The 22,890-nt window shown below is 48.8% G+C and overlaps 1 protein-coding gene and 1 long non-coding RNA gene across 5 annotated transcripts in view; both read right to left on the bottom strand.

The window, feature by feature from the left end:
* Positions 1–22,890, bottom strand: part of SLC31A1 (solute carrier family 31 member 1) — a 27,125-nt gene extending 4,235 nt beyond the window's left edge. The window contains exons 1-4 of one of the 4 annotated variants that reach the window (XM_032708255.1): positions 22,840–22,890; positions 3,228–3,386; positions 982–1,054; positions 440–608 (exon numbers count right to left, since the gene is read on the bottom strand). In XM_032708255.1, coding sequence (XP_032564146.1) covers positions 440–608; positions 982–1,054; positions 3,228–3,347 — 362 coding nt within the window. In that variant the 5' untranslated portion in view covers positions 3,348–3,386; positions 22,840–22,890. Of the gene's footprint in view, positions 1–439; positions 609–981; positions 1,055–3,227; positions 3,387–13,256; positions 13,337–15,895; positions 16,031–22,505; positions 22,659–22,839 lie in introns of those variants that run through there. The other 3 variants (XM_032708253.1, XM_032708254.1, XM_032708256.1) reach the window with 3 other exon arrangements.
* On the bottom strand, positions 19,406–22,490 carry LOC116797075. Its single transcript, XR_004360571.1, has 2 exons — positions 21,768–22,490; positions 19,406–20,905 (listed from the first exon to the last, which is right to left on the bottom strand). It is a non-coding gene; the product is annotated as an uncharacterized LOC116797075 (long non-coding RNA).

The raw sequence follows: 22,890 nt of genomic DNA, 5'->3' as shown, positions 1-22,890 counted from the left end.
TTTTCCCCACAGAGCTGCCTGCTGGCAAAGCAAGCATGGAAATTGCTGGGAGGACACAACTTTTAATGAGAAACAGACTTTGCCAAGCTTATTTTACCCCCCATTCAATAAGCAGAAGGGCTCCTGTTCTGCACAGTAGCTTTGACTACCTGTCAACAGACATTATAAGTATTGCCTGTCAGGATCACTGCCTGTAACACCCAAACTCTGTTCCTGGGAACTCCCCAGATGTGTTCATCACAAAAACCCCAAGCTCATCTGGCTCCTTGCTGCTCCTTTCCTCCTTTTGTGCCCCATCCTCGAGGTTGGCCAAGCCCAGTGTCCTCCAGTGCCCACCAGTGTCCCAGCCTGTCAATACACTCAGTACTGGCTGCATCAAGTTCCTTCTGTCCCAGTTCCACCTGGAGGGATTTGCTTTAGAATGCAGTGAAACCCTTACCCAACAGTTTTGTGTGTCTCCATCAGGATGGTGCCGTTGGGGCCTGGCACTGGCATGGAGTTGTAGCGGATGCTCACTTGGGATTTCCGGAGCAGACATTCCCGGGCAATCTTAAGGCCTTCATAAAACATGGCCAGGAAGAAGACAGCCACAAAAGCACCAGCCATCTCTGACAAGAGAGGAAACATCATTGTCTCTGTGCAACAAAACCTGTCACAAGAGTCACTGGGTGGCTGAACAACCACGTTGAGCTGTGCAGGCCCCGGTCGGGCACCGTGTGCATGGACAGGTGGGAAACAGGAATTCCATCCACACACTAACTGGAATTTCACCCAGGAAGTGAAACCAGCAATCACTTTTGCTAATAAGACCCAATTTTTGAATTATATAAAATCTCCCTTTCTCCCCACAGATGCCATTTAAACCAGACTCAACACAGCGTATCTCTCTATTTTTGGCATAAATAACAATTCCTGAAACATTAATCCTTAAACACCAATTGCAAACGTTTTGTTTGGACTGGACAAGACAGTGTTACTAACCTCCAGGAGAATTGATTGTAAGTCCAGAGAACAGCAATGGCACATTCTCATAGCTGAAGTGGAAAGTCATGGCCTGCCCAAAACACAAAGAACACCAAGGTGAGCCTGAGCAGCTCATCCCAGATGGAGCTCAGAGGAGTCAGCAACAGGGTTTGTCCCACGACAGGAGCTCAGATCAGTTCAGCTGGTCACCACAGAGACATGAAGAAAGGGTAGTGAATCTCCAGTAATTAGTGTAGCACACACAAAGGGATAATGCTCCAGGTTCCAGTTGCAGTGAGCAGCCCTGGGCAGAAGGCACTGCCCCTCCACGGTACCTGTTACAGGCAGGTGCCTTCTCTTGCTTTTGGAGCTCCTTTTCTCCTCAGCATCAGAAGTATCAGGGATTGGGGATGCCTCCATGGAGCTCATCCTTTCCTCCTCATCCTCTCAGGGATTGGGTACAGGGCACCTTCCCTACCAGGACTTCCTTTGAGCTCACACAGGGGAGGGTTGTACAGCTGAGTCCTCTGGTCCCTGTGCCAGCAGAATTGCTTCCCTATGGAACTTCTAATATCCCATGGGAAACAGAGGCCTAAACACAGGTACCACAAGGTGTATCAGATGTAAAGCAGGACCACAACTTCCCCTGGGAGAAGAGAAGGGCTCCTGAGGCTGCACGGTGAGTGCTGTGGGAAGGGGAGATATCAGTGACCCCCTGGCCAGCTGGAGGTGACATAAATGTCCCATCCAGGTACGTACAGGGCAGTTTGGCATGTGCTGGCCACAGCTGCACACTGGGTTTTCACATGGAAAGTACAGACCACGCAAGAGGAACTGCTGTTTGAACCCTCCTTAATTAAGGTTATTTGCTGGAGCTCAGAATTAATGATTCATCTCAGCATCCGTGAGGATCAGCAGACATTCATTACCCTCAGAGCAGAAATCACTGTCGAACAGCTTTCAGAGAGCACTTTCATCTCTCCAATGAATTTAACATTTTTACATTTAAAACAAAAACCACACAAACCAAAGAACTGCAGCTGAACCAGAGCCTGTTACTTGGAGCCACTGAGGAATGGGAAAACACACCTTAACTGTGCTCAGCCTGTTAAATAAGATGCTGTGCCTATGCACTGCCTTTCCTGACAGATTTATGTGCCATATTCATTCAAAATCTTGTGTAATTACTCACAGTTTTCAGCTGCAGGGCAAGGCAGGGTCTCGTAACTATCCACTGAACACCTGACATTTGTAAAGAAATGACATTTGTATGGAAAATAATGGCCCAGAGGATGCCAATACTAAGGTGTGGGATTACAGGGAGAGCTTTACAAGGAGAGCAGCAGCAATGCTGGACTCTGAGTTCCACCTGGGCCAGGCTCACTGAGGGGAGGCTGTTCTAGTCCTTTCTTCTGTTGTGATACTGGTTGCAATATAAGCACAGCAATTCTTGATTCCCTCCTTGGCACAGAGCTGGCAAACTCCAACTGAAGGTTTGTAAAACATCCTCCTGAGAACACTCTCATGTGAAAGGGAAATACACACTCTCTCCCCTCCTTCTGAAATTTAATCCTAAAGAGATATGTTCTAATAATCTCAAACTCACTCCAAAAGTATTTAGAAAAGGGAGAAAAAGCTGACAGAGTTCCTAGAACTGGTTACACACAACACAGATCCTAGGGCCATTTCCATGGAAACCCTGGGCAGGATCTCCACAAAGCCTCAGTGGTGCCAGAATGCACAAGTCTGGACCTGCTGGAATCAAAGTCAGCTGGAGCAGCAGGATCCAGGACCTCAGTGCCAACACGGGAAAGAGCCCTGGCAGCACTTTGCTCCCCAAAGTGAGCTCGAAGGTTCAGGAGGGAAAGGGCACAGAGCTGGTGGGTGCAGGTCACAGCCCCTCACCCTGCTGTGCTGCCTGGGGCTCTCACTGCCACTGACAGCCTGGAGAGCTCCTGGCAGGAAAATGCTCACTCTGCACTGCTGCCTTTAGCTGGCTGCAGAGCACACCCCAGCCTGGCTGCTGCAAAGGTTTTTGCAAGAAAAGACTGTTTTGCCAAAGGATCTCCAGCCCTGAAATCCAGTTCATGTCTCACATCCCCTCGTGCCTCACCCCGGAAGAGCCACAGTGGGGTCTGGGTTTTCCTGCCTTCCAAAGCGCAGTTTAATCTCCAGTTCTTAAGAGCACAGTCTTTAAGATGACACGTTACCCTGAAGCACAGACAAGGAGAAGCTCTCTGGTTAATGCTGACTCTCCCACTCACCATTGCCATCATGTCAGATCCATGGTCGTGCCCCGGGAGGGCTGTGGAGTGGAGATGCTCAGGAGGATGAGTGGTTGGCAACATGGAGCTGTTCCTGTGGTGGTCGTGAGACATCTCCATGGCAGGGCAGTTCAGAAAGGCACATAGAAAAGTGGGACCCTGGAAAACAAAAAAAAGAAGAACTTTCTAAAAAAAATGTGGTTTCTCTACTGCTACTCCAAGAGAAAATACCCTGAGCCACTGAGAACTTCTGCCTCTGGAAAACTCCTGGAGCATCCTCATGGTCCTGCTCTGACAACAGGGAGCACAGAGCAGGACAATTTAAAGGAGGTGTGTCTCCCTGAGCTTTACATCATCCTATTGCTGCACCATCCTCCACACTCCTGCCAGAAAGGGAGTTAATCTGGTTGAGGTGGCACATGGACACAAGAGCTCACTATGAAGTAACATTTCTTATCTGTGAGAGGCAAAAAACAAAGTCTCTTCTCAATTGCAGTCATGCCAGAGGCAAAAGTATCTAAGTCCCCACTGTAAATTGCATATACTAAAGGATCAGATTACGAGATTTCTCTTAATTGACAGTTATGCATTTTACTGGGGACGTGTTTAACCCAGCAATTGTGTTAGGGGGTACAGGACCTACTGCCAGGCAAAGGTCTGCAACAGCCACAGGCAATCCAATTTCATTTCCATGAGCTTTACATTGCCACATCTCCCCTCTAATCACATTAACACAGTGAGAGAAACTCTCAGAAGGCTGCCAGTCCAAATCCCTAATCTGGTTACCTCAAATCAGGGATGTCTGGACACACCACACTAAAAATAAAAACCCCCTCCGTGGTTGGACATTGGCCGTGGCTCCTGCACTGCCTGGGCTGGGACCTGCACAATTCCTGGTGGGAAATGGAAATCACCAGGTAGAAACAGCAACGAGAGAGAAAACGACCTGGGAATACCAGTCAGTCCTGGAAGGACAGGATCTGTCATAGTGGACCCTGCCTGGAATACTCTGTACCCTCCCACTCCAGTCCAGTACTAAAGGTAAACCAAGTGGAATAAAAACCAAAGAACAGACACTCTATCAAACCAAAGTTAAAAAAAAGAGAGAAGAGACATCCTTCCTTCCAGATAAATCATCAGGAGAATTTACAAGTGCAATTTTTCAGTTTTTTAAGCCAAAAGGCACCATGGTGTTTGAACAGGTAGGTATGGCTGTACTGAGACTGGAGAGAGGAAATAAAACCCTAGAAGATCTTTCTAAAGTGAAAATAGCAAATAAAACCCCAGCTGTCATGGAGCTGGTTCAGCTTGTGACAGAGACTTGGGGATCCCAACAGGCTTGAGAGTTAAATTAAAGAGAACAGTGAGAGAAGTTAAAGATTTGGGGAAGATAAGGAAACTAAGTCAGCAGTGCTGGGGATGAGAGAGAATGAATACACTGAAATTAAATACTGCAGGTAAGCACCTGTGAGGAACACCAGGAATACACAGCTCAGGTGTGTTCTGTATCTCTGCAGCTGAGGTTTGTAGCCCATCCCTTATTGCATTAGACAGTTCAAAACAATCCCCTGGAAAGTTACTTATAATAGAATTAATGGCACTGGGTAAAGCAGAATGAATTCCTTGCCCACATTTCTGCTAAGATTTTTTAGCTCACTTCACCCCTATTTGTGCTTAAATACTGAGACCAGAAAAATGCCCACAGGGAGCAAAAAAAAGAGAGAGACCAATGGAAGCAGCAGCTCAGCTGACACAGAAAAGCATTACCAGGGGATACCTGTGGAATGAACGGTGTGATTTCCACATGGTACAGCTCTGATCATCATCCTGTTCCAGAGCTGAAAGGTCCAGGCTCTAGAACTGCAGTCCCAAAATACAAACCCTTCGGAAAGGAACCCTCTGCCAAGACACACAAACTTCAAATTGTCTTTTGCATCAGGGAAGGAAGAACAGCCCAAGTGCTTCACCCCTGGGATCAAAGGTGACTGTGCCGTGAGAGGAAGAACGTAACGTAAGAACTTCCCCCCTCCCCGGCCAAAATCTCACAGAATCAGAGAACCATGGAATATCCTGAGCTGGAGGGACCCACAGGGATCATCCAGCCCAGCTCCTGGCCCTGCACAGACACCCCAACAATCCCACCCTGTCCCTCAGGGCATTGTCCAAACCCTCCTGGAGCTCTGGCAGCCTTGGGGCTGTGCCCACTGCCCTGGGGAGCCTGGTCAGTGCCAACCACCCTCTGGGGGAAGAACCTTTTCCTGAGATCCAACCTGACCCTCCCTGACACAGCTTTAGTCATTCCCTTGGCTCACTGCTCCCAAGAGCAGAGATCAGAGCTGCCCCTGTGTCTCCTCCCTCATTTGTTCTCACTTGACTGACCCACTGCTTCTGCTTTGGATACAACATCCTCACTAGTGACTACTGTCCAATGGTTCCTTATCCAGTTTAGAACTCCACGCTCCTGCCAAACTCCACAGGTTCCAGTGCACTCCACAGAAGCTCTGGCTGCTCCCCAGATGAAAAACTGCCTTAATGACTGGGTTGTATCCAGCTTCTCACTATTTTCCTTCTCACTAATCATCATTTGTCTGCAGAAAGGGAGAAATAGCAGATGTTCTCGGGATATTTGCTTTGTGGGAACAAAGAACAAGTTCAGGTATTCAGGAGGGGCTGCCTGTGGCTGGGTAGGTCTTGGTACAGGTCACAAAGAGCTTGACCCTCACCTGGGCAGCTCCTTCCCACTCTGCTCCCCCAGTGTCCAACACCAAACCCAACCCCTGCTGCAGTGACCCAGCACTGAAGGACATTTTATGAGATCCTAAAAGATGGGGTATTAAGTGGTGTCAGAGGAAATAACCTTGTCTGAGCCACTTCAGCTGTGTTTTGTGTCGCTGAAGGCAACAACACATGGATAAATCTCTGCTTAAAAATAAATCATTTCCAGGGGACAATCAGTCTCTGATTTACAAGTTAGGAGTTCTCTACCTGCGTCTTGGAGTAAAAACAATATCCAGGGCAGCAACAACTTAATGGGTGTGTAACATTTCAAGCTGCAAATCTCTATTTGGTTTGCACAGGCTCCTAAGAGATGAGCTGACAGATGTGGGGCTGAAGCAGGTGCTGGTTTTAACAAAGCTGACTTCACACGTGAAGGAAAAAAAACCTCACAAACAAGGTTCTATTATTGTAAATTCTTTAAATAGGTTTAGCCTTGTGCAGACCCAGCCCTTCAGCAGGTATTTCTGTCTGAATGGGTGACTTGATCCCTGGCTGCTGCCTGTTCCATATGTTTGCACAGGGAGGAAGAGGCATTGGGGTGGATCCCTGAGCATGCCCTGGAGAGGGGATCTGCCACAGCCTGTGGCTGCATCGGGCTCAGGTATTCCAGAGGATCTGCACACCTGAAGGGCACAGACTCCGTGGTTCACCTGTCACAAGGGTCACACACACACACACACACACACAATGATTTTTTGTATTCCACAGTAACCTACTGCCTAAGAAAACAAACAGGGTGGAACAGGAGAGAGGAATGAGGAAATTCTCTCCAAGGCTCATTTCTCTCCCCCTCAGTGCTGCTACCCCAGGTCAGAGGAGCCACAGCCTCCATTTCACAACTCCTCACATTTTTAAGGAAAACAGCAAAACTTGGAGCTACACACAGGACTTGTCTTCCTTTCAGCCATTCTCCTGGAGCAGGACTGAGCTCAGGCAGGCTCTGCTCACACAGATTTCTGTCCCACCCCTGCAGTGCCACCTTGGCAGCTCTGCAGACCGGGCTGGTTCAGGGAGAGGTGCAGGATCTGACAGCAGCAAACTGTCAGCACCAGGACTTGCTTTCACCCTCCACCAACACTTAACCAGTGCTGCCACATCTCACACATACAAGGAAGCCACAGTCACAACCCCAGGGCACAGGGAAGGGGAGGACAGGTAGGATATGCCAGGTACAGGGTAAGTAAATGAGCTGGAGTTGGTGATTTGCCAAACCCAGAGCAGTTTTCTCAAGCAGGTCTCAGCCACAACATCACTACCATCCCACATAACCTCCACCACAGCTTCCCAAGCTCCTGCCATGTTCATCCAGAATCCTGCAACTTCCCAGCAAAACAGAGTTTTCCCTGCGGCAAATACCCAAGGAAGTTACACCTGGACATGCAGAAACAGGACAGGCTATGGGAAGGAACTGCCAAGCTCCCAGAAAGTACTTTAGAAATCAGCTTGATCTGAAACACAGTGTGCAAACAAAGCTTCCTAAAGTCACATCCAAAGGGAATGAAGCCCCTTTCCAAATCAGAAGTGTAACAGGATTAACAACAGAGCCCTAAATAAACGCCCATTACAGCAGCAACTCTTCCCTTCAGGACAGTGCCTCATCCTCCCCATGCCAGTTCTGAAAACACGAGCAATAAAACTAATCCCACTGGCTCTGCCCGAAAGGACCAGAGCCTTAAAATCCACCTCCCCAGTGTGCTTTACACCAGTTATTTGTCCCACATAGGGGGTGGTGCTGCAGTGGCCAGCACACAGTGCCACAAGCCCACCCAGCCCTGTCAACAGGACAGGCTCCTGCACGGAACCCTCTCGATTCCCCTCAGCACGGAGGGAGTGATTCCAACCTCACCAACACTTCTGGGAGTAAGAACAGGGTCAGAAAGTCCCTCTGTTCTTCTGAAGACCTTGTAATATCTGCTAAGAATTAAAATGAAAGTTTCCGAGAGAAAGCCGAGGGAAATAGATTAAAACCAGCAAGTTGGAAAGGCAAAGCTCTCTTGCCTGCACACCACCCATGGCTCAGTGCTGTGTGACACAAAGGAATGCTGCAGATAAAGCACAGGAGTAATGGAAAAGGCAACCAAGAGTCCCCAGTGCTCTACTTACACGCTGTCTGAGCTCGGCTGGCTCCCAGCTCGTGGTCCCCAGCCCAGCGCCTTTATTTTGTAGCAGTGCTGTAAATGGAGTGGGAGGGGAGCAGCGCCTGCAGACACTGCAGCTCTGTTCACCAGCTCTGCCCTGGGCTCCTCTCAGTGCTGGGGCCACTCATCAGGAGACCTAAGCACTGCTTTGAGTTTATTCAGGTTCCTGGCAAACCCCACCACTTTAACCACTTCCTTTCCAAAGGGGTGGACTTGGGAGTCCTCCAGGATCTCCGGAGCTGCTTAAAGGCACAGCTGAGGGACAGACCAATTGTGCCTGTTCATGCTTCAGGAGCACCCAGCAACAGCAGCCAGAGCCAAACTACACAGACTATATAGACACACTTTATAGATACAGGGAACAAGTATTACATCCTTCAGCAACATAGCAGAACATGTGTTACAGACACACACTGCTGTTCTCCAGTCCAAATTCCCCCTGGAACTCTCCCAGGCAGCTTCAGCAACCCCAGGCTGGCACCCAGACACAGGGAGGGACTGTGCTGTGCCCTAATTGCACACCTCTGTTCTTCCCTTGCACAACTCCTGAAGAAGGAGCTCTTAGTGCTATTTTAAGAATTGGAGGAATGTCTGTAAGGTCACAGCAGAACTGGGGTTTGCTCTGGTACTGCCTCACCACCTCAGAGACACAACCTAAAGCCTTTCCCAGGAGTTTAAGGCTTCCTAAAAGCTCAACACACCAGAAGGGGTTTGGATAAAGAGAGAAAAAGAGAAGGGCATGGCCTGGGATCAGAGCTCCAGGACATGCTGAGGCTCAGGCTGTCAGGCTGCAGTTCGGATTTCCTGGGCTTTGTCCTTGACCATGGAAGCCTGAAAATCAATTCAGGCCAGATTAGCAGAGCCAAGCAGGAAAACTCCGTGTGACAGAGGGCACATTCTCCCTCTCCACCTCCCTAGTGGGAAGGATACAGCTGAGCTATTCACCCCAAAGGGTTTCAGGAGCTTCTGGAGGAGGATGACAGGAACTCTGGAGGAGTGGAGTGCAGGGAGTGGAGAATGATGGGCAAAATAAGAGCTCAGCAGGGCTGCAGACAACGTCTTGTGTTCAGCTTCGAAAGGGGATGATGCCTGGGCAGGCAGGGACATGCCCAGGTGGAATCAGTGAGCAGGGACATCAGCAGGGAGAGGCAGCCAAGCTGGGAGCACATGGAGCTCAGCTCTTGGGCAGCTGGAAAGCACAAGCCAGGCGGAGCAATGGGCTCTCAAAAATGACACACGGGGCTGCCCACGGTTCATGAGGGGAGGAGGAGGATCCCACAGGAGATCTGCTCCTCTGCCATCACCTCCACTGAGGACTCCAGCTGGAACCACTACAGCACAGTCCTGGAGGACTGAGAACGTGGCACACCAACACCACTCTGTTGTCCACACTGATGGTATTTGCCCAGGCTAAGACAGACCATGTGTCACCCACACAGGGAGCTTTGGGGGTGAAGCATCCAGCCAGAGTTGAGCTCAGGTTCTCTGCAGCACTGCCAGAGCATAGGGCTGGGGCCAGTAATCCCACTCCCCACGGACATGCTCCTCCTCAGTGCCTGGGGGACTCAGGGGGGCTGCAGGGTTTTGTGAGGATCCCAAGAGAGCTCTGCCAAGGGCAGTTGTTTTGCTGCTTTCTCACTCCTCTCTGAGCTGCAAACCTCCATCCTTCTGGGCTCCCAGATGCCACTGTTAGCTTGTTTTATTCTTATCAAATCCTCGTGTTTCCTTCCCACATTCCACGCTTGTCCCAATGCACGTTTGTCCCTCTCACTGTAGGGCTGCTGTGTCCCTAAGGGACAGGCTGCACCCTCCACATGGAACCATCACACAGCACCCACGGACATGGCAAAAACCCCAAACAATGGTCCAGTCCCACACTATGGATTCCAGTTGGGATGGTGGCTCACACAACCTTCCTGGAGCTGCACAACATTATTTGGCACTCTGATGCAGTTACATACATTAATCAACTTTTAATTAAAGTGAAGATTAAAAGAAGTTGACGAAATATCAGTGTATGTTCAACCCTCAAGGTCCCGTCCCTTGCTTTGAACCAAAGCATCCCTGAGCTGCACAATCAACACAAAGCTGGTCACACTCACTTAGCACCATCCCCATTACTTGAGGAGGGGCCAGAGCTCTTCCTCTCAGCGTGGCTACAATAATGTCCCTTTGATGGAGTTTATTTTCATAGCAAACTTGTCTGGTCACCTTCTGTTAAAGGCCCTGCTTGATCTGCTTCCCTAAAAGGGGACGGTCATTCCTAATCTCCCAGCTTCTGCACACTCCTCAGGAAACCTCTAAATCTTTGAACAAAAAAAGAAAAATAATCCAGGACAGGCTGTTCTTTACAGGACAATGCACTGAACTTCATTAGGTGCAGCACACACCATGTCTCACTAATGGGCCCAATGGAGTGAAAGGCAGCTGAAAACAGTCCTGCAGAGCAGCAACCTTCAGTCTCTAAGCCCGGTAACATCAGAGGAAAGGCTGAGAAATGCTGGCAGGAGATATGTACAGGTGGCAAAAATATTGGGGAGTTGGTCAGGCTGGGCAGCAAACAGCCTCCTGTGCAGTCAAGCATTTCCCTCAGCCACACTGGAACTGCAGGAGATGCAACAGCAATGAGAGAAGGAACTCCTGGGAAGCATGGAAAACTGAGGGGTCCTTGCCAGCCTTTCTTGGCTGTAGCCTCATTTCTGCTGGAGAAGTCTGATCCAGCCTACATTCAAGCTTTGCAGAGATCCAAGTGTGATCCACTACTGTCTCACAAAGGGTCCCCAACTCCATCAGGCAGTTAGACCTGGCAGTTAGACTAGATAATTCTTGAAGGTCCCTTCCAATTTATCCTATCCTATTCCTCTTCTAACCTATTCCAATCCACAACAGCCTTGTGCTGCCCACCTCTCACCCTCAGCAGCACAGCTCAGGTCACTTCCACTTCAGCAAGGGGTGACAGAGCCAATGTGTCATACCCTGGGTTGCCCCTCTCCCTCACAAATCCCAGGTCAGCAATGCAGGGGTGGAAGCTCCCCTCATCCACAAAAGAACCCTGACCACATTCCCACACAGACCAGAGATTACATTTTCCTTTGGAAGAACTGCCATCTACAGACCAATCCACGTCTCCAGCTGTGGGGCCAAATCTCGGGGTCACCACCTGCACATCCCTCTAGGCTGCCCTGCTCCTGGCAGGCCACGGGACACCCACACCATCCCTTCAACACTGCAGCACAAGCTGCTTCTTCCCACCCCCTGTAGGATGTGGGTGCCCGCAGGCTTTGGGGCTCAGAGCACAGCAGTGGGTACATGTGACTGGATCATTCTCATGCCACTGCAAATGCAACACAGCCCTTGCCCTGCCAATGCAGAGCAGCAGGAAGGGCAAGACAGCAGGAATGCTGCTGGGATTGGGTCTGGCAGGACCTGTGAATGACACAGGGTACAGGGTACACACTTGCAAAACAGGGTTTGGCAGATGTTGCCAGGCACACATCTGCCACAAAGCCTGGCTCAAGGGAGGTATTTTTGGGTGACAGATGCTGAGGACACTTATCCAGACAAAGGACACTTATCCACACAAAGGACTCTTATCCACACAAAGGACAACCAGGCAGGACAGAGCAAACTTATTCTGGAGAACCAGATGTCAAGAATGCCATGGACTGAAGTGTTCAGCAATAACCTGCTCCCATCCTGACAAAACACGAGTACTTTCAACATGCGTGAGCCCAAATGAACCTGAAGTCCCCAGTGGGACACTTTAAAGGATCTGAGCACATTTCACCCTTGGCTGTCTTTGACAAGCCCAGCCAGGGACTATAATAAGCTGAGCAAATCCAAAGTGCAGCCCAGGGAACAAAGCCGAGCTCTCCTGGCCCGGAGCCGCCCCCCCGCTGACCAGAAGCAGAGGGCCAGGAACAGACATGTCAGACACAAGGGGTTGTTTTTACTGCTACCAAAACCAATAAACACGGTGTCCATACAGGGCAGATGCTCCATCAGCAGACAGAACTCCAGTGGTGCCCAATTAAAAGGTGATTGGCACCTCTTCCACAGGTCAGAGTTTGCCCGCTCATCTCTGAGAGGCACAAAACTCCCTCCTTTTCTACGTTACTGCTCCAGCTCCAGGAGAGCAGCCCCCAGCTGCAGCCAGCTCTTCTCACTGGGCACACACAGCAAGGACACACCCCTGTGCCACTGGGGGCCAAAGCCAGAGCAGGTCTATTCTGCACAAGGCCCCCGATTCCTGCCCTCAGGAGTGACTTGTCTAGCTCAGGCCTCCCAGGGGCACAATTTCTTCCATTCTGTACATGGACAGTATTTCCTACCCTGTTCTCATTTCCTCCTTGCACCAGCAGCCTTTTGGATCCTCTAGTTTCCCTGTGCTGTTTATTGTTGTCCTTTCAGTCCAGGTGCATGAGGCAGCCATCCCCCTTTCTGGCACACAGAGAAGTTTCTGGAAAGTGGCAGAGTTGAGGCACCTCAGGACATGCCAGACCTGAGGAGTGGCTGCCATTCCCACAGCTCCCAAAGCAGAGGAGGTGCAGGACCAAAGCTGACTCAGGCATCCACCTGGAGACAAGAGCAGGGCTTCAGAGATGCCAAAACTGACACAGGAGGCCACGTTACAATTTCTTCATGAAACATCCAGGCTAGAAGGCTCCTGCCAAAGCATGGCAGACACCAAACTTCCTTATAGCCAACATCAGCATGAATTCAGAGCTAGTGCTGACAAGCTTCCATCAAAGGCCATTCCCAGGAGGCATCTCCAGAGGAACCCCTTCAGCACTCCCTGGGCATGTCAGAGGTCAGGAACACCCCAGCTCTGCAGACTGGCCACGCCACCAGAGCTTCAACTCCCTTCCTCACAGCATGCAGGGCATGGAACATGTATGCAGGAACACAGTGACATATCCACCTCACAAAATCCCCAGGATCCAGCCTGAAGGCCCCTCCTTCCCCCCACCCAGGAAGGGAGGAAGCACAGATAAGGCAGGATGGCTCAAATCCCAGAGGTGTGAGAGAAGGGATGGGTGCAGCCTGCTTTCCACGTGTGGTGGTCAGTCAGGAATCACCCGAGAATATCCCGCTAAAAACCCTCAGCACTCACCTGGGAGCTGAGGACAACTGGGGATCCTGAGCAGTGAGGAGATGCAGGAAGAGGAGACAGAAAAGCAGGGCCATGTGACCCATATTTCCAAGATTACACAACTCATGAATAAACAGACATTTCCTTATGGTCTGTGGTGGTTTGTGCACAGATGTTACACAACCAGACACAGGAATGGTGACCAGGGAGATGTGATCCACGTGGCCAGAGAGCTGAAACCATCCTGCTGCCTCAGGGCAGGCTGAGAACAAGAAGGAAGGAGTCCTGAGCCTTGTGATACTCTTCAAAAACTTTATAATAATAAAAAAAAAAATTAGTGTTTGGAACTGTATCCTGCAAGATAAGACAACTTCTGCTTCCTTAGAAAACCCAGGTCTAGTGAAGAATTTCACTTCCTATCTATATGCCCTAATCAAGAACACCTTCTAACCTACAACAGACTTTTTTTTGACTGAAGGGAAAATTTAGATCTTAAAAGCGAAAAAAACTACATTTTGCATACAAATTTCTTCATTGTGCTCACTAATTCAGCATCCAGATCCCTGTAGGTTCAACTCCTGCATCATTGATTTGGATGAAAAGGAGCAGCCTGTCTCCCACAAAAAGGGTCTGTCCAGAGGGTAAGGACATGGATTATTGTTTGTGAGCATTCAGTGGCCACATGCAGAAGCATTCCATCTATCAGGAATGACAGATATGTTAGGATGTGAGACAGGGAACTTGCAAGTTAATTCCTGATAAACCACTGCTCTGTGGTTTGCTGAAGGGGGAAGGTCACACACCAGGCTACACAGTGTAAACAGCTCTGCCCAGATTGATTTTATAAGGTGCCTTCTGACCCTAAGTCCTGTCAAACTGTAAAATCATCTCAGCAGACACAAAATGAAACCCAGAGTCAACAAGTGCACTCCCAAGTCAGCAAGCCCAAGCTTCCTCAGTGGCCAAAATGACTCAATGTGCCCTTCAAGTGCTGGCCTTTAATACAGGTGTAGCATTACTGATGTTATCTTCCAACAGCACAAATACCTTTGTCTCATGCAGATAAAACTAATGCTGAGGGTAATAAAGTGGATGGCAGTGGTTTATTACAGGCTTCATAAAAGGGAGCCCAACGTCCAGCAACAGGTGATTCAGCAGACTCACAGATTCCCAGATTTTACCCTACTTGCCCATTTTCACACAGCTCATTTTCCCTCTCTGGCTGCTTTCCAACATCAGAACCAGACTTAGCCCAGAAAAGGCAACACTTGTACAAGTTCTGAGCTGGCTTTGAGATGTTTTGAGAACATGGACAAGAAGAAAACCACCCCCCCCCAAACTCCTTGTTAATTTTTGGGAAGCAATTCACACACGTTTTCCTGTGTCCAGTTCAGCCACACACTCATTCCCTTCCACCACACGGGAAAGCTTCCTTGGTTAACAATCCCAGGAGCACATTTCACTGCTTTCCTTTCATATGTAAGTAGTTGGTTGTCTCTAATTGCTCCTCAGAAGGTGTCCATGTGCAGACACAGCGTGTTTTTAAGGTGGCCACTGAGCCATTCCCCTCCCCTGGAGCTGTCAGGTTCCAGCCTGTGCCAGGTGGATGTCACATCCATACGGGAATACACTGGGATTTCCAGCATGCCAGAGTCACCTTTTGGATGCAGCCTTTGACTAAAGACCTAAGAGTTCACAAGGCTGACTTTTACAAAAATATTTAAACTCTCTCTGCTTGCAGAGAAGTGGATGCCTTTAAGTTCATTTTCCATCACCATCCATGAATGGGCTGCCCAGGGAGGGGGTGGAGTCCCCTGGGGGTGTTTGAGCAGAGCCTGGATGTGGCATCAGTGCCATGGGCTGGGTGACAAGGTGGGGTTGGGTCAAAGGTTGGACTTGATGATCTCAGGGGTCTTTTCCAGCTTGCTTGATTCTGTGATTCTGTCCCTCAACACAAAACTCACCACACCAAGAAGCAAATTCTTTTGTGCTTCCAAACACTTGTTGTTTTGAGAAGCCCGAAGCTGTTTCTGGGCAAAAATGCAAGGTAGAACTGGGGCCACCAGCAGCAAAATTCACTCCACTGTGTTTTTAATTAAGCCCAGGAAGCTGATCTCTGTTTTGGCAGCTGGTTAAGACCAAACTAAACATCACCAGAGGCACCTTCCTGCTCTTGCCCCGTGATCCTGGCAAAGAGCAGGAGGATGGAACAGTGACATATAAATAGCTTCAAGGTAGTAACACAAATACTTGTAAGGGAGCACAAATTCATAGCCCCAGTCCATGGAACAGAGCAGCTCCACATTCTCCTTTTGGAAATGCAACTGAATTACTGAAAATATTATTGAATATTGAACCATTGAAAAGTCAATCTCCAAGGCAGAAGCTCTGTGATATCAAAAAGAGGAAAGGAGCAATCAAATCAAGCCATTCTCTGAGAAGGAGCTTGTCTTTGGACACACTTCTGCCAGGACCACTTCTAGGGCATGGAAAGCTGAAACAAAGAGCCATCAGCAGTTTTCTTAGGGGTGACAAAAAAACACTCTGGGAAAAAGCTTCCAACGCTGCCTTCTCCATCAAGCTTTCAAACCCCTGAGCTGCCACAGAGCTGCTAATCCAAAGCAGAAATGATTCAGAGCTAAAAAATGCCGAGTACTTACTATTCCAGAGACAGGTTTTCCATCTACTGACTCCTGGAGAACAGTCTTTTTCAGGCAGGCAACGAGTCTGAGATGGAGCAAAGTTTCTCAACCCTCAGATAATGCTGACAAGCACAATCATCCTTATCTGTATCAAAGGCTAATCATTAACTCCTGCTCAGATTGGGCTGGGATCAGAACAAGCACTGGGAGGCTCACACAGAAATCCATGGAACAGCAGAAGCAATTCCTGAGTCTCCCTCACAAGATCTTTGCAAAAATGCAGAGAGATTTTAGAACACCCTGACCAGGTCAAATGTGTTGCAGTGATTACTTTCCAAGACATTCACCAAAAGACATTTCAAACATTAATTTCTCTGCCAGATAAATTAGTGGTTTGCTTGCCTTTGGATATTGTAACAAGGCAAGCTTAGCTTATTTTAGTATTAGTATTGAAGTATTTAGTCTTCAAACAGAGAGAGAGCAGGTGTAGATCAGGTATTAGGAAGAAATTGTTCCCTGTGAGGGTGGGGAGGCCCTGGCACAGGTTGCCCAGAGAAGCTGTGGCTGTCCCTGGATCCCTGGAAGTGTCCAAGGCCAGGTTGGACAGGGCTTGGAGCAACCTGGGCTAGTGGGAGGTGTCCCTGCCCATGGCAGGGGGTGGGACTTTAAGGTCCCTTCCAACCCAAACCAGTCTGGGATTCTATGATTTTATTCACCCCAAAATGAAGAAATTGACATTGTCAAAGCCATTGGCCAGTTTTTAGGAGCTTTGGGGAGTGGTAAAAAGATAGTAGGGCAGACAGATCATAAACTGGGCAGAAACTCTTCATCACTGTGTACAAGACAAATGCTGTCGGGGTATCCAGCTCTGCAGCCTCTCTGCTTGGAAGGCTGGAGTGAACAATTCCTATGGAAAAAAAATGTGACAAAGGAGAAAAAGTGCAAGAACAGCTGAGCTGTGCCTGCAGCACAAGGGGCCTCGTGGGAGGGGCTGTGGTTTCAAAGGAGATTAAAAGCAAGAGTTACAGAGGGATCAACTGACAAGCAGCGCATGTGATCCTGTCGGGATGTCCTGGAGGGTTTCACTGGAGGAATTCAGAAAGTTAAGGGAAGTTATGCTGCTGCCAAAAGGGTTTTTTAACTACTGGGTCTTACCAAAGAAACAAAATAGTCAGAATAAAGCGTATTAGGCTTTACCATCCATACAGCAGTCATCCTACAGACACTGCTGTGTGAAAAGAGCAGCACAAAAATGGCTTTACAAGAACAGCCAAGGCTGCAGCAGGATAGTTCTGCTAAGTTTCAGAACTATCTTTTTTTTCAGTTGTTCAGGTTTCAGTCTTACAGCACCTGTAACACACTCCTCCATATTTCAGTCTCACCTCACACCACCTTACACATTCAAGTTCAGCACGTCCTCATGAGATAATGTCTTATCTCAAGTTAATGAAGGGCACCAAAGCCAATGGTAACTTGATTTGTATAAACCTCTCCTGGCAGAGAACCCAGGGATCCTGACTCAGTGTCTTGTCAAAACCATCAGACCAGGAGCTCAGACAAACAAGGGAACCATAAAAAAGGCAGCTGAGAAAACCTGCCCAACACTGAGCTGTGTTTCACTTCCGTGGTATCCCAAGGCTGGGCGTGTTCCTCAGGAGCTTGTGCTTCCACTTCCCTTATCACTTTGATGTCCAAGGGTTGATTTACCCACTGGAAAGCACAGGGTACTCGCTGCCCTCCCACGGAGCCACATGACAGCAGCGCTGTGGGACACCCATCCCACTTCCCGAGGGATGGGGGACAGTGACCTGGGACGGCCTGGCTGCTGGGAGCACAGCTTTGAGTCTGCTCCACCGTTCCTGCTGTTTCTCCTTCCCAAGTAAAACAGGCGAGGTTGAAATTGCAGGCAAGCTGTGACAATGAGCTGCTGGGCCTCTTTAACACAACACCTTTGGAGCAGGAAATGTTCACAGAATCCCAGAACATGCTGAGTTGGAAGGGACCCACACGGATCACGGAGCCCTGCACAAGACTATCCCCAAGACTCACCCCATGTGCCTGAGAGGATCATACTGGGATCCCTGGCTCCCAGTGCAGCCTCTGTCCAGGCTGCACATGGAGGAACCCAGCCAGGAGCTGCTCCCATTTTCCCACCCAGAGCACAGCCACCATTGAAGGAAATCAGACAAGGAGCAGGTTGGGTCACAGAGAGCATCTCCCTGAGGAGGCTGGAGCCATATGCCTTCCAAACAGCTGCTTTTCCAAGCTCCCAGAAACAGGCCAGCCCATCAGCTCACAGCATTAGCCCAGGGAACACACTGCACCTTGGAGGTGGCCTCAAAGAACTTCTTAACCCTACAAAGCCAAGGCAAATTAAATTATCTCTAATATGAAAAAAAAGCCTGAAAGTGTATTTACCACAGACACTCTTTCCCCCGACAGATATGCAGTAGGTGCTTAGAAAAGAAAAGCAGTCGAGCCTGTCAGGGTTTCTCTTACCCAGTTTAGCCAAAAGATCAGCTAAATATATCCCAAAGCTCATATTCCAAGCTGATGTACCTTCATTAGAGGAATGAGATTGAATCTGTGATAACTAAGGAGCGTGTGTGGGCAGAGAAGGTTTGTGAAAGTGGAGTGGCTCCCATGCAGTCTCAGGAGAGCTTGGGGCACTCGCTGTTAGTTCCATGCCAGAACACCTGGATTATGTTCCCAGTTTGCTCCCAGTTTCTCAGGTTTGGTACCAGGAGTTGCTGAGCAACCAGTGAGAACAGAGATGCTCAATCACTTACAGCATTCTGACCTTTGCTCCAGGTCTAGTGGTTGGGATGCGACGCTTTCACCGCCGCGGCCCGGGTTCGATTCCCGGTCAGAGAAAAAGTCCCCCGGGTAGATGGAGCTCGTTAGCCCTGTAAGGCCATCCATCTAAGAGAAGGTCACTCTATACAAACCTACGTCCTGAGGACCTCACTGCCACCGTCCAAGCTTGCTCGGCCCCGGCAGATGAACCTCAGGATTAAAGGGTGGGCTCAGCTCAGCGCACACTGTGTCTCACCTAAAAAAAAAAAATCCACTGCGCAGGCTCGAAGGGCAAAGACCCTTCCCAAATCTTCGTTCACGAAGACTGGCCATACTATACCATGGTCTGCTGTATTAATTTAGATAAATATTAGATGATATATTAGATTATATTCTTGTACAACTTTTTGAACAGATGATAAATGAGTTTTACATCTGAGACACAACAACTGTGGGATTTTCTAATATTATATATATGGAGAGGGAAGGAGCAAAAAGTTCTGTCTGCAATCACAATTGTTCAAGTGCCACTGGAAACCAACTGGACCCTTGCAGACACAAACTGGTGACACAGAGAAGAAAAGATACTGGGAAGATGACATCAAAAACTGTAGAAACAAACAAAGAAGTATAAAACAGAGGTATTTCATCACAGCCTCCCACTCCTAGATTGGCTTCTAAACCAGGAAAGTCTAATTATTCCAGGACTAACAAATGAAAGACTCTAGAAAGTGCAGCAAATAGGAGTTTAATTTGCTTACAGTAACTGGTCCCATTATTCTCTGCATTAGCAGATTCCAGCTTTCAAATGAAAAAAAAAAAAGGTTAATGAAAAAATCATTGGTCCCATGTCCCCTGGGGCCTAATTGGGAACATTTCCAGAAAATTAGATTGAAACAAAAGGCAATGGAGTAGATTAACTAAGATTGGATTTCCCTGAGGAAAACAACAAACTAGATTGAGTCTTTTTCATCCTCCCCTTTAAAAAAACCTGCCAGGACTCCCACTGATTTCCTGGCAGACTCCTGGAGAAGTTCATGTTGGCAAAGTGCTTCAACTCAACTCCACAGAATTGTGCTGCAGGCTCCTGACAACTTTGAGGTGACCTTCAGCCCAGGGAGGAGGAGGTAGGTCTGCAGAGCAGCTTCCTCTTGGACAGAGGGGTCTTCACAGCAAATAAACCAAATAGCAAAGGAGAAAATACTACATTTTAGTTCAAAGAACAAAAAGTTCTGTCTTCTCTCGGCCCTAATGTCTGCTTGGAAAACAAACCAGTGAAAGGAAACTCCCCAAGACCCTGCTCAAAACTGACCCTGTGAACATGGGAGATCTTGTCTCTAATTGTAACATAAAACTGCAAAAGAATATTCTCAACACCCTCCTTTGTCAGGCATCAAGCTTTTGTTCAGGAAAAGAGTGTCTCACTAATGCAAAACTTGAAGTTACACTCTAAAGGGATAAGGGAGAGAAAAATCCTCCCAAACCTCTTTTCTAAAAACAAAAAACCCCACAAGCCTTGCCCTTGTACCACTGTAAGTCTGAGTCAGTGGCAGGGATGATACCTTTAAAATAAAAATGCAAACATGCAGAAGTGACTTAACTTGATTTAATTCCTCCTCTCTGCTGGCAGAAATTATTCTAATTCCCAGTCTAGTTAACAAGCTGCTGTAGATTAAAAATCTGATATGAAATGAAAAGCAAGCAGCAAATCTCAGTAGGGAACAGCTGTACAAAACTTCTCATTCTCAACACGAAGTTGTGTGGGATCCTGAAAGTCCTGCCAGTTTTCGTGTTTTCAATACTTTTTTCTTTGGTGGGGGAGGGAGTAGAAGAAGCCAAAATTTTTGTGTTTGTAGCAAAAAGCATCACTTTAATTTGGCATTGTACAGCACAGCAGTGACAGCTTCACCAACAAAGCCTCAGTTATAAAATCAACCTGCATTTAAACAGCAACATTTACACATTATTCCCAGTGCCCCCTTTTTAATGAAGGATGGGAAAAAAGCACCACAGAGTCCAAAGGCTGATGAAAGCCTCGGGAAACATTACACCATAAATTATATGATCTGGGATCATCAGGCTGAACACTAACTTACCCTCTAAGATCACACATTGTTCCTCATGAAAAACCCTGCAAAAGCTTTGCTGACCTCAGGCTCAGGCAGAGGCAAGTTAAGATCAAACGGGTTGAAAGTCAACTTAATAAACACTTGTGAGGAGCTTTTCATCCACCTGTGCACAAAAAGCAGGACTATTAAGCACTCTGGAGCTTGGGATTCAGGCACAAACAGGAACTATTGGTCTGTGCCTGGGAACTGTGTGGAGCCACGAGCCCACTGCAAACTCAAAGGTGAGGTCTGTGAACAAAGCTTAAATTAAAAAAGGACAAGTGGCTAAGAGAGGGTTAGAGGTGATGTTTGCTGAGTGCTGCAGAATGTGCTGCTACAGCCTCCTCCCCTCTGCACTGGCACTGAAACTGGGCAGTGCTGAACCCCAGGAAAAAAAAAAGGAAACATATACAGGTGCAACAGGGCCACAAAGATGGTGAGGGGTCTGGAGGGGCCATAGGAGGCTCAGTTGGTTTGCTCAGCCTGGAGGAGACTGAGGGGAGACTCATTGGGTTTACAGCTTCTTCACAAAGGGCAGCACCATCTCTGCTCTGTGTGAGCAGTGACAGGGCCCAGGAACAGCTGGAGCTGTGCCAGGACAGGGTCAGGTTCCATCTCAGGAAAAGGTTCTTCCCCCAGAGGGTGGTTGGCACTGACCAGGCTCCCCAGGGCAGTGGGCACAGCCCCAAGGCTGCCAGAGCTCCAGGAGGGTTTGGGCAACGCTCTGAGGGACAGGGTGGGATTGCTGGGGTGTCTGTGCAGGGTCAGGAGTTGGACTGGATGATCCATGTGGGTCCCCTCCAGCTCAGGATATTTTGTGAAACCTGTACCTAAAAAACCTGAATTCCAGTGCCACACCAGGAGTTGGCCACATCCATTGTTTAAAAAAAATCTATTTTGACAACCAACTTGACAGAAATACAGGAGCCAAAGCAACAAACTGTTTCTTCATCAAAGGACCACAACAATTGGAAGTCCATGCCTACCTGCCCTATTGGTAAAATCTGCTCCCACCAGGATTTACATCAACTGTTGTGTGTCTGTGTTGATTTTATGTCCTTTTCTAACAGAAACAAGGGTTTGACCCCTTTCAGGTTTCATTCTAAACTAATCACACATTCTGCAACACAAAAGCTACTTAATATTCCCCCTCACCTTCTCCCCGTAGAAGTGAAATCACTAATATCCCAATCGCACTGTTATTTATTTATTCCCACCGCAGTAAACCCCCAAATTACTGCAAACACAGCACTACAACAGACCTGGCACCTTCCTGCTCAGACTCAAACATCAAATTAGTACAGATTTCCAACCAGTGCCAGTAAATATCCAAGGCCAGGAAGTTATTCACCCTTCGCTGCCGTTTTGACCTCCCCTGCCTTCAGTTCCTCTGCATTTCGACACCATTTCCAGCTCAGCTGGTGAAATTTAAACCAGTGGGTCTCAGAGAGGAGGAGGAAATACCAGCTTTTCAAGAGGGAGGGAAAAAACACAAAATAAAAAAAAAAACCAAACAAACAAACACAGGAAAAAAACCAACACAAATCAAACCAAACCCACAAACAGGCGTATTTCCCAAGGTATGAGGTCAAGGTGGAAAATAGCTTAACGAGGGGTATCTCAGGTGTTTATACACCCAAGAAAGTACTCAGATTTAAGGACACTGTATTGTTGATGGCCCCGGGTAAAGCAGAGGCAGGAGAACCGAATGTGGTGTCCCCGACCTTCCCCTCGAGCGTCCCGCGGACCGCAGGGCCCCGGCAGAGCCACCAAAGAGCCATGAGGGCCCCTTCATGAGGGTCACGGCTCCCTCACGGCAAGGGCAGCCCGGCGGCGGCGGCGGGGCCCGGCCGTCACCTCGGGAACCGCGGAGCCGGCCCGGGGGCCTCTCCCGCACCCCAATGGGGTCTCCCCGCACCCCCGTCCCCTCAGGCCCCTCCCGGTGCCCCCGAAGGTCCCGCGTCCCCCGCTCTGAGGGATGAGGGTTGGGGGGGGCGCGGGGACCCTCACGCTGAGGGAGGGGGAGCACGAGACCCCGCGGTCCCACACGTCACTCACCGCGAGACCGCCACGAGCCCGCGGCGCCTCCGCTCCGCCCCCCACGCAAGC

The sequence above is a fragment of the Chiroxiphia lanceolata genome, chromosome 21 (assembly GCF_009829145.1).
Source record: "Chiroxiphia lanceolata isolate bChiLan1 chromosome 21, bChiLan1.pri, whole genome shotgun sequence".
Classification (NCBI taxonomy): Eukaryota; Metazoa; Chordata; class Aves; order Passeriformes; family Pipridae; genus Chiroxiphia; species Chiroxiphia lanceolata.
The sequence above is the reverse complement of the archived record's forward strand: the minus strand, read 5'-3'. Positions and strand labels throughout refer to the sequence as shown.